Source organism: Copadichromis virginalis, linkage group LG9, assembly GCF_057382275.1.
Source record: "Copadichromis virginalis isolate Kocher_CV1m ecotype Utaka linkage group LG9, C_Virginalis_male_GT1.1, whole genome shotgun sequence".
Lineage (NCBI taxonomy): Eukaryota > Metazoa > Chordata > Actinopteri > Cichliformes > Cichlidae > Copadichromis > Copadichromis virginalis.
Window position 1 is genome coordinate 10,169,809 of NC_140626.1, and position 15,527 is coordinate 10,185,335.

The window sequence follows — 15,527 nt, forward strand, 5'->3', positions numbered from 1 at the left end:
AGACCGATCAGCTCCGAGCAGAGAAGGAAGAAGGCAGCAACAAGAACGCCCACTAAGCCCACGTTTTTCTCACCTTGGTGGCCAGCTCCTTCTCACGCTTTCAAAGGTGGTGCTGGAGATCTGCGAGGAGACGGAGGTGGATGTGGACAGAGTGCCGGAGCTCACGCTGGGGGACAGAGACTCACTCAGGGACTTGGTGGTGGGAGCTGTTCCCACGGGAGCCGCCTCTCCCAGAAGGTGACGGGTCTTTTCCACTTGGACGAAAGATGGGGGCGAATGTGAGGTGGGGAGAAGAGGGGAGGTTAGTCATGTAAAGTCTGTACTCTAAGAAAAAACTTTTTAGAATAGCACTTTGGTCTTTGAGTTGAAAAGTCATTTTTCCCTCTATGATATTAAACAGATTTATTTCTTTATGAATCTTTTAAGGCCCCACCTCCTGCAGCTGCTCCATCTTCTCCAGCTCCCACTGGTGCTCTAGGATGAGGCTATCTCCTCTGGGCCTCCAGCCGGCCAGGTTCTCCTCTCCACGCACATAAGCCACTGATGTGTCCAGGACCTTCCTCCTCCTCCTCTGCATCCCTGCTCAGGACATGAGCCCTCATTAGGATGAAGCTCTCCACAGAATTATGATAAAACAGCTGCCGTTCTTTAAACATGTTTCATGGCCGCTCACCTGGGCTTCCAGTGTCAGACATCTTACACAAGCTCAGCTCGTAGATCCCAGTCACTCGGTTGCTATAATGAAGCAGAAGTTTTGAACAAGGAAACTTTGTAACAGGGCAGATATCTTTGATTGTGAAACAGAGATGGCCACAGTGCAGCAGCCCAGATTTACCAGTCAGGAGTTTTGGAGTATCCAGTCCCAAAGAGGTTCTTGAGAGAACGGGGTGGGGAAATCTTGGCGTCTCGGGAGTAAAAGACCGTGCAGATGTCTTTGGTGATAATGGCAGGCTGGATGCAATGGTCCAGCTGCAGAGAGGAGATAAAGGGTGTGTGTTAGACACGATGACATCAAGAGACTTAAAAACACGTACAAACAGGTACAACACGGCGGAGCAGCGGCTGACCTCCAGATACGCAGATAAGGTCATGTAGATCTTCTCTCCGTAGGGAGTGACGCGGTTGAGCAGGAGGGAACCTTTTAAGGGTGTTTTTATTTGTGCTCCCTGGCCTGGAAATAAACGGTTTCCGATCAGACCTGCTTCATCTTTGTGCCCTTGGTATCTGACTCGCTTGCTCCCCCATGCATTTTAAAAGAATCCTTCTCTTCAACATGAAGTTCTGGCTCAGCTTTAGTGTCTGCGTTACATGTACACAAAGACAGAAACATTCAATGATAAAAACACACAGTGGAATAAAATTGTAAGACGTCATCAGTTGATGCAGTTTAAGGACACTTGTTGTTCTGTGCAGTCTCACCTGGAGCTCACGCTTCTAGTTCATGCCATCATGACCAAAGATTCTTCAATTAATAGTTTAAAGATGTCCATGAATGCACTGCTAACTGCTCTTCACCCTGATAAAAATCAACATGCATTTAGAATAAGAAACACTTTTACAAAACCAAAAGCTTCACTGTACTTAGTGATTTATACGTCTACAAAACAGGTTCAGTTTGTAACTGAGAGAGCGGCTCAGTGGTGCTGAATTATATTTCCAATAGAAACACAATTTCATATGTTGTAGTAACAACACACTGCCACAAGATGTCAGCCTAGGCCTACTTTACCATGCTGTTCCAGTACAAAAGAAAAAGTGACAGAGCCTTGAAAGAGTGACAGAGACACTTTTTATGAACTCATCTGTAATGTGTCACCTTTTCTGTAGGATGAAGAAGTGCTTCCCTTCTTTTAAAGTAAATACAGGCTTACAAAGATCCTCTAAACATGTTTCTGAAATAATCCTAAACACAATCATTGAATCAAAAATGCAAGAAACTATTTATTTAATCACTCTTCTTAACTTAATTCCTTAACTTAGTAAAAAAATAAATAAAATAGACAAGAACTTTTCTTCTGTCTCACCTCTGTCAGTTTTCATGCTGTTGCAAGAACAGGTGGAGGTGCAGGTGGAACTTTGACTTCAGTGTGGTTTGTATGTGCAGGCAGGAGTCTGACATCTCAGGACAGCAGAGGGTTGTCGAGCACGGTGACTCCTGCTGCGACGCCCCCGTCTGACTGTCCTGAGCTCTTGGTCCTCAGCGTCTGCCCACACACTCATTCATCACCATGTCTTTACCCTGCCTGTAAGAAAACCAAGAAAAGGCTAACATTAGAAACAGCCACCAACCAATCCCTTTTACTCCACCACCCAAAAACCAGTGAGAAACACTAGCTAGTATTAACTTGGAATCAAAGTGCACTAATCCCCAGGCTCCCAGCATAACATACAGTCCAACACAAACTCCACAAACTGTCTTGCTTCAGCTGACTTTCCTTCACCTTCTCTCCAAACAATCTGTTGTGCTCTTTTCAGCACAAAGCCACACTCCTGCTCACTGATCCTCACCTCTTTTTAACCTAGTCTCAGCAACTTTGTCCCATAGCTTGCACATCCTTTCCACCTCCATCTTTCTTCCCAGCCAACTGATACATACCTTTTCTCCTTCCTTAAAAGCCAGCCTAAGAAATACGAGTTCATAAACGCCACAGAGAAATAAATCAGAGGAATAAAATGCAAATGATATTGCTTACACTGAACAGCAACACCCAGGTGAGGATTATCTAATGCCAAATTTTCCAAACAATGAACAAACCGTGCCCTTTTTCTCACCATGTCTAGAGTGTAGAGGTCAGCCAATGTCGCTCGGATCTGCTGCACAGCTTGAGGCTGGTCTGGGAAGAATCTGTCCAGGACTCCAGGTCTGGGGAGCACTTGCTGAACCTTCTTGGTACCAGCCAGGTGAGCGCTGATATCTGGACACAAAACCATAGAAAAAAAAAAGAAAAAAAATGCATCTATTAATCACCTGGATCACCTGTTGAGAAAGAAAAAAGAAAACAAGCAGAAGAGAACAAGAGTAATAGAATAAACAACATCACAATGATATATGGGAATATGACAGTAAATACTAAATATTAAACATTATTGTGCAGCACATAAGATCAACAGAACACAGTGTGCTTTGAGGTAGGAGCCAAAAAGGGTGAAGTTTGTGTGTGTGAGCACCTGTGAGCATGGACGCGCTTGTTTTTTAAAAAGGTTCCTTCATGTAATGATCTGCTAGAGGGTGTGGGGGGGCCACAGCCCCGTCCTCCAGGGCATGAAGCAGGTATGGAGGAGATCAAAACTCCAGACATCCAGAGGCCCCCAGAACACAACAGACCAAGGAAGACCAACAGAGGGGCAGCCGCGCCACTGTCCCAGAAAGAGCTGAGGAGAGTCCCAGATGAGGGCTCACTCAGCAGCCGCGGAGCAGAAGCCAGGGGGAGTTGCAGTGACGCGCCCGTGAGCTCCGCCGGCAGCCAGCCGTGCCTGAGTGACCGAGCCCCAGGGCGAGAGGCCGGGGGCACCCCCACCTCCGAAGTGGCCCGAGCGAGCCCCAGGCTCCAGGCCCCGATAAGCGGCCGCCAAGGAGTGAACCGGTGTGTACCTGGACGCGCATCCCCGGACACAAAGAACCACCAACGCACCGATGTCTGAGGGAGTCCGCCACTGGCAGGGGAAGTGGTGGTGGGTGGAGATAGGCCTCCAAACCTTGGAGGGCCTGAGATGTCCCCAGAGAGGTGGTGTCTGATACCCAACCTGACATATAGACACAGACATACAGGCACACACAGACACAAACATCCATTCCCACCCTCATGCTCTCATATGTACTTACTCCACACTCAACCAACGTGGAGACAGACATAAAGAGACGCTGTACACACGATCACACTCCCCAAGCGTACTCTACAAACCGGGTCTAGGTACCCTTGCCCCTGGAGGGGGAACTGCACCCAGACCCAGGTGGTGTTACCCTTTTCCCTGCGGTGGGGAGAGGCAGACCACCCCAACTCCGCAGCAGCAGGGAGGCCCCACACTCCAGACCGCAGTCGGACGGCCAACTCCTCCTCCTAGCCCCCCCGCTCCAGCAGGCCGCAGAGAATGGGGGTGAGAGAAGACTCCAAACCTCCCTCAACCCGCTCATTGTAGTGTTGATGCATGTGTGTTCTAAGGTGCATTTAAAACCCAGGAGGGCATGGAGCTACCTGCCAGAGAGCAGCAGGTAAGCGCATAGTCCCTCCTGATAGCCCTCAATGTCTACGTGTATTTAAAATTGAGAGGTGGGCAACGACACCAGGGGTGGGGTGTACATGTATCGTGTATCCATGTATCCATGTATTGTGCCCACCCCCAAGATCCTATATGTATGTGTAATGAGAGTGTGAGTAATGTGAATGTCTAAGTTGTGGGATAAAATTGAGGCAGAGGCAGCCAGAAGGGGACAGAGGGGGGGTAGCCTCCTCTGCACCCTGGTGACACCCCCATACTCCGCGCCCCGCCAGGGAAAGGGGGCCCAGGCCCATCCAGACCGGGGCCCAGTGCAGCAGCGCCTCCCGGCCCCACAGAGCCCGGGACAGTCCACCCAACCCCACCACAGAGAAAACTGCACCCACCCCACCATCCACTCATCTTCCAGACTACATAAGACAATAGACGCCCAGGCTGAGATCTTCCTCCACCTCTCCTGTATCTCCCCCTCCTGCAGAGAGAGTTCCTGAAGAGCGGAAAGCTCCAGAGAGTTGCAGCATGGCCTGGAGGTGTCACTATCGAAATCTGCGGGGAGTATGATCATTTGTTATGAAAAAAGAAGACCCAAATGCAGACTCACAGGCTGGCAAGGATAAACTAAAGGCAGCCTGTTTATTTTGGACGGAGAGAATGATATGAAATATCTGACAGGGAACTGAGAAACTCAGAAACCTATACTGGGGGATAACACTAGGAAACATGACCAGTGAAGCTGGGTGACGAAAGGAGAAGATTAAACAATAAACACACAGGACGGTCATTAGGGAAGAGGAGACGGCAGGGACAAATCAGGAGTAATGAGACAGTTACAGCAAAACTCAACATAACCAACAAAATAAAATAGGAAGCACGTGTTTTGATCGCTGGCTCCAGTCTGCATGCTGAAGCTTCCTTTGGTTACAAGATACAGAACCAACGTTAGTGTGAATGAGACTATGAGAATGTTATATAGCATTTGCTCCACTTTGAATTCAGTTTGAAGAAGTAAAGAGACAAACAAACTTAAAAGAGACCATAGGATTAAAAAAACACAGACACCGCAAAAGGACGAAACACGGGCAAGAAGCAAAGTAAACAGAAAAGGAAGCAAGGAAATAGAAAGATAAGATCCACATGAATAGAATAGACAAAATATGAGTGCTTCAAGCAAACTGTGCAGGAATAAAATATAAATAGCAAACAGCAGAAATAAATAACAAATGGGGGAAAATATGTAGGATGAACAGGAACAAAGACACTGGAGAACAAAGTGGTGAGGGTTACTCAGACCACCATTAACTGACTAAATACATGGGAACTGGCAAAGTGAGACGCGGTCACAGAGAGTGACAAGGTACAAGGCGCACAAAAAGAGGGACTGGCAAAATTAGACGTCTATCAGAAGTACAGAATACAGAGACAGACAGGCAGACAGTGAAACAAACATGGAGACAAAACCTGCTACACACAGAGACAACACTAACACGGCCTGAACATGAAAGGAAACAAATTTAGACCAGCAACTAAGAGGAAGCACTAATTTGGAAGGGAAATAATACCAGACATATGGTGCACTCTGAATATCACCAGTCTGTTGCAAAGCTAACAGAGAGACAGACAAGCATTCACACCTACAGCTAATTTAAAGATACCACTTCAGCGTCACAGCTGGGTCCTTCTCTGTGTTATAAACGACACAGAGAAGGCCCCAGCTGTGACGCCACAGTAGTTCATTTGTTGACTGATACATCGATGTAGTCTCTCAGGAACGAGGGCGAAATGCCAACGACCGCCTGTCTGTTTTCAGGGCTGTATTTGAAGCCATGCTCCAATCAGGCAAAGTTTTAAGTGTTGCACATTTCGATGGGTTTCTTTCAGCTGACATAGTTTCCATTTGGGTCATGTGGTGTTAGATACCCCAGCGTGTGGTCATAGGGTGAAGAGCCCGGACGATTAGTGGGATTTTAGGTGTGGTGTAAAAATGACGCTGCAACTTTAAAAACGTTGTTGCTTTAAGGATTAACGTACAACCATACTTGGGCTGAGTTTGACACTGGTTCTCTTCAGTAATTAAAATAGCTTTAACACATGATAAGATCAAATGTCAGCTACACTGTGACAGTCAAGGGGCCACACTCAGATATATTTATTCGCTTGTTCTCTTTGTGTGATAAGAGTTTCCATCTGAATTTAACCCCTGTGTGGGGCTGATCTTTCATTTCATTTTATTTCAAGCTCAGATTCTTTGCCTTTGGCACATTTTCTGTGACGAGACTTCAAACCATTCCCACCGTCCTTATTAATCAACATGGTGAAGTGATTCTTCGCAAGGTGATGGGATAGGAAGAGTTTCAGAAAATGAGGCCTTTTGTCTTTATTGGAGAGGTCAGTGCAGACAGGACGGATGGGGGGAAGGCGAGGGGGGAATGACACACAGGAAACGGTGTTGGTCAGACCCAAAGACAGGCGTGGGCAGTGAGGACTCTCACCTTCAGACTCACTGTCTAATCAGTCTGACAGTGAGTCTGAAGACAGAGCAACCCAACACACGTTACTATGTTCATCATCATCATCATTGTTTATTTATATAGCACTTTAAAAACACACAAGGCTGACCAAACTGCTGAACAATAGAAACATAATAGATACCATAAGAATAATAAATACGATACAATAATAAACATAGCGAAAAACAATAAAATACAAGTCAGTCAACCACTGAGTCAAAAGCCAGTGAATAAAAATGCTTTTTCAATCTGGATTTAAAAACCAGCACTGATGTCGATTGCCTAATGTGAAGAGGAAGATTATTCCAAAGCTTAGGAGCCACGATAGAGAACGCTCGGTCTCCTCTCAGTTTCAGCCGTGATTTGGGGACTGAGAGCAACAGCTGCTCAGCTGACCGGAGCGAACGAGTGGGGACATAGGGCTTCAGCAGGTGCCAGACCATTTAAAGATTTAAAAACCAATAAAAGAACTTGAAAATGAATCCTAAATTCAATTGGAAGCCAGTGCAGGGAGGCCAAGAGTGATGTTATCACTAAGCAGGACATTAAATCAAATTAATGAGACACCAAAACAAGAGCTGGAGCCCAAGACAGCCATGAAGTCACAGTGTACACAAATACACAAGAAACACAGAAACCAGCTGGGTGGATGTGGCTCGGGAACCTTCTGTTACCTTGAACGTCGGTGTTTTGAACGCTGGCTGCTCCAGTCTGCTTGTATTTGTCCAAGATTTCCCCTCATATCTTGGTTATGGTTATTTTTTCTTTTATTAAACTGATCACACTCCTGTTCATGAATAGAAAAAAACCCCATCAGTGTATTTTCACTTAAACAAGCAGCTGTTTTTTTTGCATTAAAGTTATATAAAAATGTAACAGTGCAAATTCCTCGCTGACAGTTTAACCAAAAGGCATTTCCAGTGGAAAGTAGCCAACATATCCTCAGCATAACCATGTATAATATCCACAAAACCTGAGAAGGTTGGAGAGAAGGTAGGCGAACTCTGCTGGGATCTGCGTTTAACAAAGTGTCTAAAGACGAAACAAAGAAATCTTTCTGTAAATGTTCAGATGCACAGACTGGACTGAAAAAGAGTGAAAAAGCAGCTAACGTCCAAAAATAAGAAAACTTTGAAAGAACTCCAAAAAAACCTGGAGAACTTTTGCTCAAAAAACAGTTTTGTTTTTTTTAAATTACAAGGCAATCTGACAAAATGTCATCAAATGAGACTCAAGACTTCTGCAGGTCTCTGCCATGACTCAATTTTTTTTTCTTAACGGCAGAAACAATTGTTCCTTTTTTACTTTGTTTCTATTTTCTCTTCTTGTTTTTATCTGTTGAACAACAAACAACATTCATGCTGATTCACATAATATCCTGTCTCTAATCTCTGGGATTTCCTCGTAGCTCTTTGATGCAAAGAACATCCATCAAACGCTCCAGCTTGTGCTCAACATCATCGTGAACGGTGAAGGTACTCTGACGAGAAAATACTCAGTCGACCTTTTGGTTGATTTGTTAAAGAACCCCAAAATAGCTGATTACCTAACAAGGTATGCAGATAATTCACAGCTCTTTTCCTGAATAGCTGCTTTAAAACTCTGCTGAAAGCCTTTGTCCATTTCCAGGTATCCCCACTTCTCGGCATGTGTGTCTCAAGTGTTAGGACTGCTGCATTGGAAAGACCCAGACCCTGCAGCCAAGGTGAGAGACGACAAATATGATAACCCACACCAGCTGTGCTTAACTCTGTAAGTTCCCAGTATTCCCTGAAACCATCACGTGTGACACAGTTTACATCAGACGTGATGCAGCTGACGTCAACACTGACCTTCTTGTGGTAACAGAGACTTAAAAAAATAATAATAAAGCAACAAAGTGGGTCGCTCTTTGACAGTAAATTCCAGTGCGGTCCGCTCCAATCTCCTCAGGCTGACTCTCTTCTAGGCTCTCCTGACTGTTCCCTTTACATGCTGATGATGTGTCTTGTAAATCTGGATCCCTTTCCAGCAGGACGCTCCTCTTTTTCAGACAGTACCTGAGCTGCTCTCTCTCCTGACAGTCAGCTGTCCACCTCTGCATGGCCAGTCGAGCCAGCGCCGAAATTTGAGGCAGAGCTCGGAGCAGAGCGGGCAGCCAGGCTGAGCACGGAGCAGAGGTTGAAGGTCGCAAACTGACATCCACGTCTTCCAGAGAGCCCAGACCTCCTGCTGCAAACAGACTGCACCAACCGTTGTCTCCCACCAAGCTGTTGTAGGACAGATCCAGTGCACGGAGTGAGGAGAGACAGCCCCGTCTGCACACGGCAGCTGCACAGAGGAAGAGGACCCATTGATAACTGATCACTTTATGCCTGTTCACTTTACTGTTTTGTTCACAATGTTTCTGATGGAGACAAAAATAACACCGAATAGTTTCATTGTTTTGTTTTATACGACAGCTACAGATGCTGGCAGCATGAAATAAATGAAAGAAATATCAATTTCCTTCAGGCTTTACTTGTCTTAATATACATTTATGCAGCCTAATGATCCACTACAGACCAAAAAAGAAAAAGTATAATGTCATTGTGTGTTAGTTACCCAGATGTTGCATGTCATCAGTGGTGAGCTCGCAGCTGCAAAGACAGAGCTCGCTGACGACTGATGGCTGCAGAGCATCCAGCAGGAGCGCCAAGTGACCGCCAACCACTTTACACCAGGAAATATCCACCGTGCGCAGATAGGACACCGCCAGGGCTGATGCATAAACACAAAGTTTTCACCATTTCAGGCTAGAGGGTGGAAGAGGTATTCAGGGAGAATGACTTGAAGGAAAACTTCTATAAATAAACAAGTGTGTGTGTGTGTGTGTGTGTGTGTGTGTTACCCAGAGCAGTGAAGGACTCGTTGCTCATGTAGCAGCTGTTGAATGGCAGCCTCCTCATTTGTGTCGCAGGGAGGGCGGAGACCAGCAGGTGGACCACACCTCCCACTTCCTTATTGGATGACACATCAAGCTCGGTCAGTGCAGTGAGAGAGGGCAGCACCTGGACTGAAAAACAACGAGTCACATGACTGCTGCAGCGAGCATGCGATTAGTGTCCGGCGTGTGAGATTGGTAGCAACTGACTCAGAGCCTCTAGATCATCTCGCGTGAGGCAACACAGGTGGAGGTCGAGTCTCTCCAGGTGTGTGACGTGAGCCAGGTGAAAGGTGAGGCGGCTCAGTCCACCAGCTAGAAGCAGCTTTACAGTATATTAATCAGAACAATGCTGCTCTCTAATGTATCTTGGTAAAGCGCAGAAAAATCTAATGTTTTATATGATACAGTGTGATTTCAGTAACATATCATAATGGAGGCTTCAGCAAGTACTTACGAAGGAAATCTTTCCTCTGCTCTTCAGTTAGTTCATCAAATACCTCCCAAAACATCTGTATGGTGGGGTGGCGGTCATGATATCTCCAACCATAACTTGTGTTCTGAAAACAGTGAAAATGACTGTTATAATCATAGAGTTTGTAAGGTCAGGCATACACTATGTTGCCAAAAGTATTCCCTAACACATCCAAATCATTCAATTAATGTGTTCCAATCACTTCCATGGACACAGGTGTATTAAATCAAGCACCTAGGCATGCAGACTACTTCTACAAACATGTGTGAAAGGACGAGTCGCTCTCAGGAACTGAATGAATTCCAGCATGGTAATGTGATAGGATGCACCAGTGCAACAAGTCCAGTCATGAAATTTCCTCGCTATTAAATATTCCATAGTCAGCTGTTAGTGATATTATAACAAAGTGGAAGTAATTGGAAATGACAGCGAGTCAGCTGATGCTAAGGCTCATAGTGCACTTAAGTCACCAATATCTGCAGTCTGCTGTTGTTACAGATGTCCAAACTTCATTGGTTTCCATGGCTGAGCAGCTGCATCCCAGCCTTACACTGACAAACACAATGCAAAGCGTCAGATGGAGTGATTTAAGCATCTCAACACTGGACTCTAAAGCAGTGGAGATGTGTTTACTGGAGTGACGAATCACACTTCTCTGACTGGCAATCCAATAAATTTATCTCGCTGTCATGTGTTATTTTGCCGGGTTGTTTCCTCCCGTTGCCATGTAAACACAAAATAGTGTATATATATGAATATTTTCAAAAAATGCTCTGTGAGTTCCACATCATAACAGTTATTTACTGAGCAGCTCAGTTAGAACTTGCCACTCACACACTGAGCAGCACTCACTAACTTTCTATTTCTAAACAATTTGTTCACTTTTTATCTCAGGCATGTCTGAAAAGACATCAGATAACTTTTTCCATCGCTTTGAAGATTTGATTCAGAGAAAGCGCACAGGTGGAGATGTAAGTAACTAAACATACTCATTCTTGACTTCTCTGCTGATCAAATGTAAATGTTTCTGAGAGATGTGTTATATTTTGCTGCTTTGCACAGTGTAATTTTTGTGTAAGTCACTGTAGACAGAGCAACTGTCAGCGCTTCACCACAGAGTCCAGGATCCTGGACTTTCACAAAGCTCAGAGCAGTAAGACAAATGTGTTCTTTCAACAGGCAGACACATTGCATATCGCACAGAGACCCAGAGATTATGCTGTGCAACTCCCACCTTTACCTGAGCAATGCGCAGGCTCTCCACAGAGAGTCCAGAGAAGCTGGAACTGTTTGGATGACCCCTTTTGGAATCAGGAGGACCCTGAAAGAAGTCTGAGTAGCCTCAGCTCTGCAGACACACACACACCAAGTGATCTGAGGGCCATTCCTTTCATTGTTAGTCCTGTTGAGATGACACCGCTCACTCCAGTTCCTCCACCTCCTCGAGCAGCTTGTCCATCGCAATTGCGGTTCAAAGGTGATGCTTTTCTTTAGTGGTTACACCTGCTGTTAATCAGTTAGTTTAGATTTTAAAATTTGACACTGTAGATTATCTATTTTAATGCTAAATTACACATTCTTGCTGTCCATTCATTTTATATGCTTTTTTGAAGAAAAAAAAATCAGGAAGAAAAATGTTTATTGTTGTTTTTGTAAGATGTCAATTTGTAGTTATTTAGTTATTTTTTGTCTAAACAGACACGAAGTTCATTCGTGGAATAAGAGTCTTGACAGCAAAAGACAAATTTGGGCCTATTTTGACTCCAAAACCTCCAACAGTTCCCATACCGCAAAAACGAGGACCTCGGCCTGGGACGCTGCTGCCCCGTGCAAAAGTCGTCCCTATAGACAGTAAGTGGTTTTCCTCAGTAACTGTAGAAGATGCTGAATAATCAAACTTTAAATTAAGAGATTTTTTAAAAAGATTTTAATGAACAATTAATCACTGCATCATGCTTCGAATTAGAAGAAATGACAGTTTCTTTTTACTAACCTCGTTGATTATCAGACAAGAAAGCAGACAGTCAGTGCAGTCAGAATAATCCAAGAGAGAGCAGGGTCAAACTCCCGCCTGTAGCTACACCTGTAGAGAGCCTGTCCCACAGCTTTAGTCTGCTGTCTTCATTAGAACTTTAAAATGAATACTAGATCTACTTCTACTGAATGGAGAAAAGGTTCCTGAGAAGAGATTTAATTTTCAGTATCTAAGAAATTTGAGGCGTTTCTGAAGGTACTGTACCATGTTAGAGCATCTTAACATAGAGTCCTTGAATACTAGGCAGTTGTAGAGGATGAGTTACTCTACTTTAAATGACTCCCACCCCTTATTGGAGGATTTCAGCTTCTTCCTGTGGGACAGAGGTTTGCAGACCCTAAATGCAGGCGAAGCTTGAAGAAACAGCTTTGTCCAAGCTGCTATTTTGTTGTCGTTGTAACAAATGACACATGTTTTTTTTCTATATTTTTTAAAAACTGTATTTATTTATTTACTGTACTTATTTCTCTATTTATGACAGTGCTTTTATCTCCTTTTTGCTGTTTTATATGAATTTATCAGTATAGTGTTGTCTAGTTTTAGAAGCTGTGATTAGGACGTCTATTTAAATTTGTTGATTAAAGATCATAATTAGAGATCATAACCTGCCTTTGATTTAGACATGTCTGATATTTTTGTAAACACAAAATAGTGTATATATATGAATATTTTCAAAAAATGCTCTGTGAGTTCCACATCATAACAGTTATTTACTGAGCAGCTCAGTTAGAACTTGCCACTCACACACTGAGCAGCACTCACTAACTTTCTATTTCTAAACAATTTGTTCACTTTTTATCTCAGGCATGTCTGAAAAGACATCAGATAACTTTTTCCATCGCTTTGAAGATTTGATTCAGAGAAAGCGCACAGGTGGAGATGTAAGTAACTAAACATACTCATTCTTGACTTCTCTGCTGATCAAATGTAAATGTTTCTGAGAGATGTGTTATATTTTGCTGCTTTGCACAGTGTAATTTTTGTGTAAGTCACTGTAGACAGAGCAACTGTCAGCGCTTCACCACAGAGTCCAGGATCCTGGACTTTCACAAAGCTCAGAGCAGTAAGACAAATGTGTTCTTTCAACAGGCAGACACATTGCATATCGCACAGAGACCCAGAGATTATGCTGTGCAACTCCCACCTTTACCTGAGCAATGCGCAGGCTCTCCAGAGATAGTCCAGGGAAGCTGGAACTGTTTGGATGACCCCTTTTGGAATCAGGAGGACCCTGAAAGAAGTCTGAGTAGCCTCAGCTCTGCAGACACACACACACCAAGTGATCTGAGGGCCATTCCTTTCATTGTTAGTCCTGTTGAGATGACACCGCTCACTCCAGTTCCTCCACCTCCTCGAGCAGCTTGTCCATCGCAATTGCCTGTTTTCTCTGCTAAACATTCAGGAGCAGGTCGGTTCAAAGGTGATGCTTTTCTTTAGTGGTTACACCTGCTGTTAATCAGTTAGTTTAGATTTTAAAATTTGACACTGTAGATTATCTATTTTAATGCTAAATTACACATTCTTGCTGTCCATTCATTTTATATGCTTTTTTGAAGAAAAAAAAAATCAGGAAGAAAAATGTTTATTGTTGTTTTTGTAAGATGTCAATTTGTAGTTATTTAGTTATTTTTTTGTCTAAACAGACACGAAGGTCATTCGTGGAATAAGAGTCTTGACAGCAAAAGACAAATTTGGGCCTATTTTGGAAAAACTGCAGCATTTCCAGGATGGGATTGTAACCTCACCTGGACACACAGTACCAACCAAAACATTTACTGCAGTAAAGCCTTTGACTCCAAAACCTCCAACAGTTCCCATACCGCAAAAACGAGGACCTCGGCCTGGGACGCTGCTGCGCCGTGCAAAAGTCGTCCCTATAGACGGTAAGTGGTTTTCCTCAGTAACTGTAGAAGATGCTGAATAATCAAACTTTAAATTAAGAGATTTTTTAAAAAGATTTTAATGAACAATTAATCACTGCATCATGCTTCGAATTAGAAGAAATGAAAGTTTCTTTTTACTAACCTCGTTGATTATCAGACAAGAAAGCAGACAGTCAGTGCAGTCAGAATAATCCAAGAGAGAGCAGGGTCAAACTCCCGCCTGTAGCTACACCTGTAGAGAGCCTGTCCCACAGCTTTAGTCTGCTGTCTTCAGACGACTGGTAAGAAACGTAGTAAGGAGACATTAAATACTGCACAGAAACAGTGCTGCATAATGTGGCTGTGTTATTTGTGGTGTTCCTGAAGTCGTGTTCAATGTTGTGTTGTGTAAATACAGGATTAAGAAAAGACACGGCTTGCAAACTATTCAGTCTCTGGCAAAGCACCACTCGGACATCCTGAAGACTAAACTACATGAAGTGTGTCTGGTCCTCATTGAGGAGGTATTGCACACTTTATGTTTCTTATATGCGTTTCATGCAGCTAGTTTCCCTTCAAGTGCATACTACAGCCTCAACTGATGATTTTCACTCACATTTTAGGTGAAAAACCAACGCTCAGCAATAGCCTTTGAGGCCATACATGCCATCAATGAGCTCTACATTCAGCTCCAGAGAACAATGGACCCAGAAGTTGAAACAACAGGCCGAGCTCTATTGCTGAAGCTTGCAATGACCAACAACAACTTTCTACATCAGGAGGTCAATCTGGCGCTTGATGCCATGGTGGAAAATTGCAGCCATGGACGGATTCTGAGCGCTCTGTTTAACACAGGACTGACGTAAGAGGAGAGAAGAAGCTGTAGTGATTTTATTAGAAGACATGAAAGAGAGATCATGTTCACTGAGTTGTGTGTCTAATATTGTCCTTGCTCAGCCATCGCTGTGTTGCAGTGAGGAATAGCACGGCTCAACACCTGCACCAGCTGGCTGACAAACTTGGAGCAGCCGTCACCCTGAAAACAGGAACCTTCACTGAAAGATTTCTAATTGCTGCCTCTAGAATGGCAGGGGATGCTGCACCTGAAGCCAGGTGGGTACTTTTAAATGGGTTTGAAGTGCATCAATGTTTTATTTTCTGTGAGTTTACACAATTAATGAAAATTAATGACAACTGTAATCTTCCACAGGTACCATGGGCGAACAATCATTGAGAAACTGACCCTTCACAAGGACTTTATGAATTTGTGGGTGAAGATTGTCCCTGAAAAAGACAGGCGTCCTGTGGAGAAGAGCCTGAAAAAGACAGGCGTCCTGTGGAGAAGAGCCTGAAAAAGACAGGCGTCCTGTGGAGAAGAGCCTGAAAAAGACAGGCGTCCTGCGAAGAAGAAAGAGCTTAGGGAGTTCCTGTGTGTCCAGTTGACGGACAAGGGGACGCACAGGTGGAGATGTAAGTAACTAAACATACTCATTCTTGACTTCTCTGCTGATCAAATGTAAATGTTTCTGAG

The 15,527-nt window shown here is 44.1% G+C and overlaps 2 protein-coding genes and 1 long non-coding RNA gene across 12 annotated transcripts; 2 read left to right on the forward strand and 1 right to left on the reverse strand.

Annotated features, from left to right (window-relative positions):
- Positions 1 to 259: 259 nt before the first annotated feature.
- LOC146701259 (uncharacterized) lies at positions 260 to 1,195 on the forward strand. Its single transcript, XR_014922174.1, has 2 exons — positions 260 to 301; positions 427 to 1,195. It is a non-coding gene; the product is annotated as an uncharacterized LOC146701259 (long non-coding RNA).
- LOC146701260 (leucine-rich repeat-containing protein 31-like) lies at positions 430 to 10,841 on the reverse strand. 7 transcript variants are annotated; one of them, XR_014922162.1, is made up of 7 exons: positions 10,082 to 10,562; positions 9,835 to 9,939; positions 9,592 to 9,756; positions 9,306 to 9,461; positions 7,397 to 9,032; positions 674 to 735; positions 430 to 579 (listed from the first exon to the last, which is right to left on the reverse strand). XR_014922162.1 is itself a non-coding variant. In XM_085467686.1 (6 exons), exons 2-6 carry the CDS (start codon positions 10,134 to 10,136, stop codon positions 8,575 to 8,577), a joined length of 939 nt encoding a protein of 312 aa, XP_085323812.1. In that variant the 5' UTR covers positions 10,137 to 10,184; positions 10,570 to 10,841; the 3' UTR covers positions 6,779 to 8,574. The 7 variants fall into 7 exon arrangements, 4 of the variants coding, with proteins under 4 accessions (XP_085323812.1, XP_085323813.1, XP_085323814.1 ...); XR_014922163.1 differs by lacking the exon at positions 674 to 735; XR_014922164.1 differs by lacking the exons at positions 430 to 579; positions 674 to 735 and having other exon boundaries at positions 6,779 to 7,509; positions 8,269 to 9,032.
- Positions 10,842 to 10,913: 72 nt separating this feature from the next.
- On the forward strand, positions 10,914 to 15,459 carry LOC146701261 (uncharacterized). 4 transcript variants are annotated; one of them, XM_085467614.1, is made up of 11 exons: positions 10,914 to 11,070; positions 11,279 to 11,576; positions 11,798 to 11,950; positions 12,939 to 13,015; positions 13,224 to 13,554; positions 13,778 to 14,017; positions 14,175 to 14,298; positions 14,415 to 14,520; positions 14,620 to 14,858; positions 14,954 to 15,109; positions 15,290 to 15,459. In XM_085467614.1, the coding sequence occupies exons 1-11, from the start codon at positions 10,996 to 10,998 to the stop codon at positions 15,378 to 15,380; spliced, it is 1,890 nt and encodes a 629-aa protein (XP_085323740.1). In that variant the 5' UTR covers positions 10,914 to 10,995; the 3' UTR covers positions 15,381 to 15,459. The 4 variants fall into 4 exon arrangements, with proteins under 4 accessions (XP_085323740.1, XP_085323738.1, XP_085323739.1 ...); XM_085467612.1 differs by having other exon boundaries at positions 10,915 to 11,070; positions 15,207 to 15,459; XM_085467613.1 differs by having other exon boundaries at positions 10,919 to 11,070; positions 13,224 to 13,542; positions 15,207 to 15,459.
- The last annotated feature ends 68 nt before the right edge of the window (positions 15,460 to 15,527 follow it).

What these genes read in the sequence shown, in the direction of transcription:
- LOC146701260 (XM_085467686.1), bottom strand. Translation starts at nt 10,136, where the DNA reads ATGTTTTGGGAGGTATTTGATGAACTAACTGAAGAGCAGAGGAAAGAT. An exon ending in CGAGTCCTTCACTGCTCTGG is followed by an intron (nt 9,462 to 9,591) that starts GTAACACACACA and finishes TTTATGCATCAG; the next exon opens with CCCTGGCGGTGTCCTATCTG. An exon ending in TGATGACATGCAACATCTGG is followed by an intron (nt 9,033 to 9,305) that starts GTAACTAACACA and finishes TCCTCTGTGCAG; the next exon opens with CTGCCGTGTGCAGACGGGGC.
- LOC146701261 (XM_085467612.1), top strand. Translation starts at nt 10,996, where the DNA reads ATGTCTGAAAAGACATCAGATAACTTTTTCCATCGCTTTGAAGATTTG. An exon ending in GAAAGCGCACAGGTGGAGAT is followed by an intron (nt 13,016 to 13,223) that starts GTAAGTAACTAA and finishes TTCTTTCAACAG; the next exon opens with GCAGACACATTGCATATCGC. An exon ending in GATGCTGCACCTGAAGCCAG is followed by an intron (nt 15,110 to 15,206) that starts GTGGGTACTTTT and finishes AATCTTCCACAG; the next exon opens with GTACCATGGGCGAACAATCA.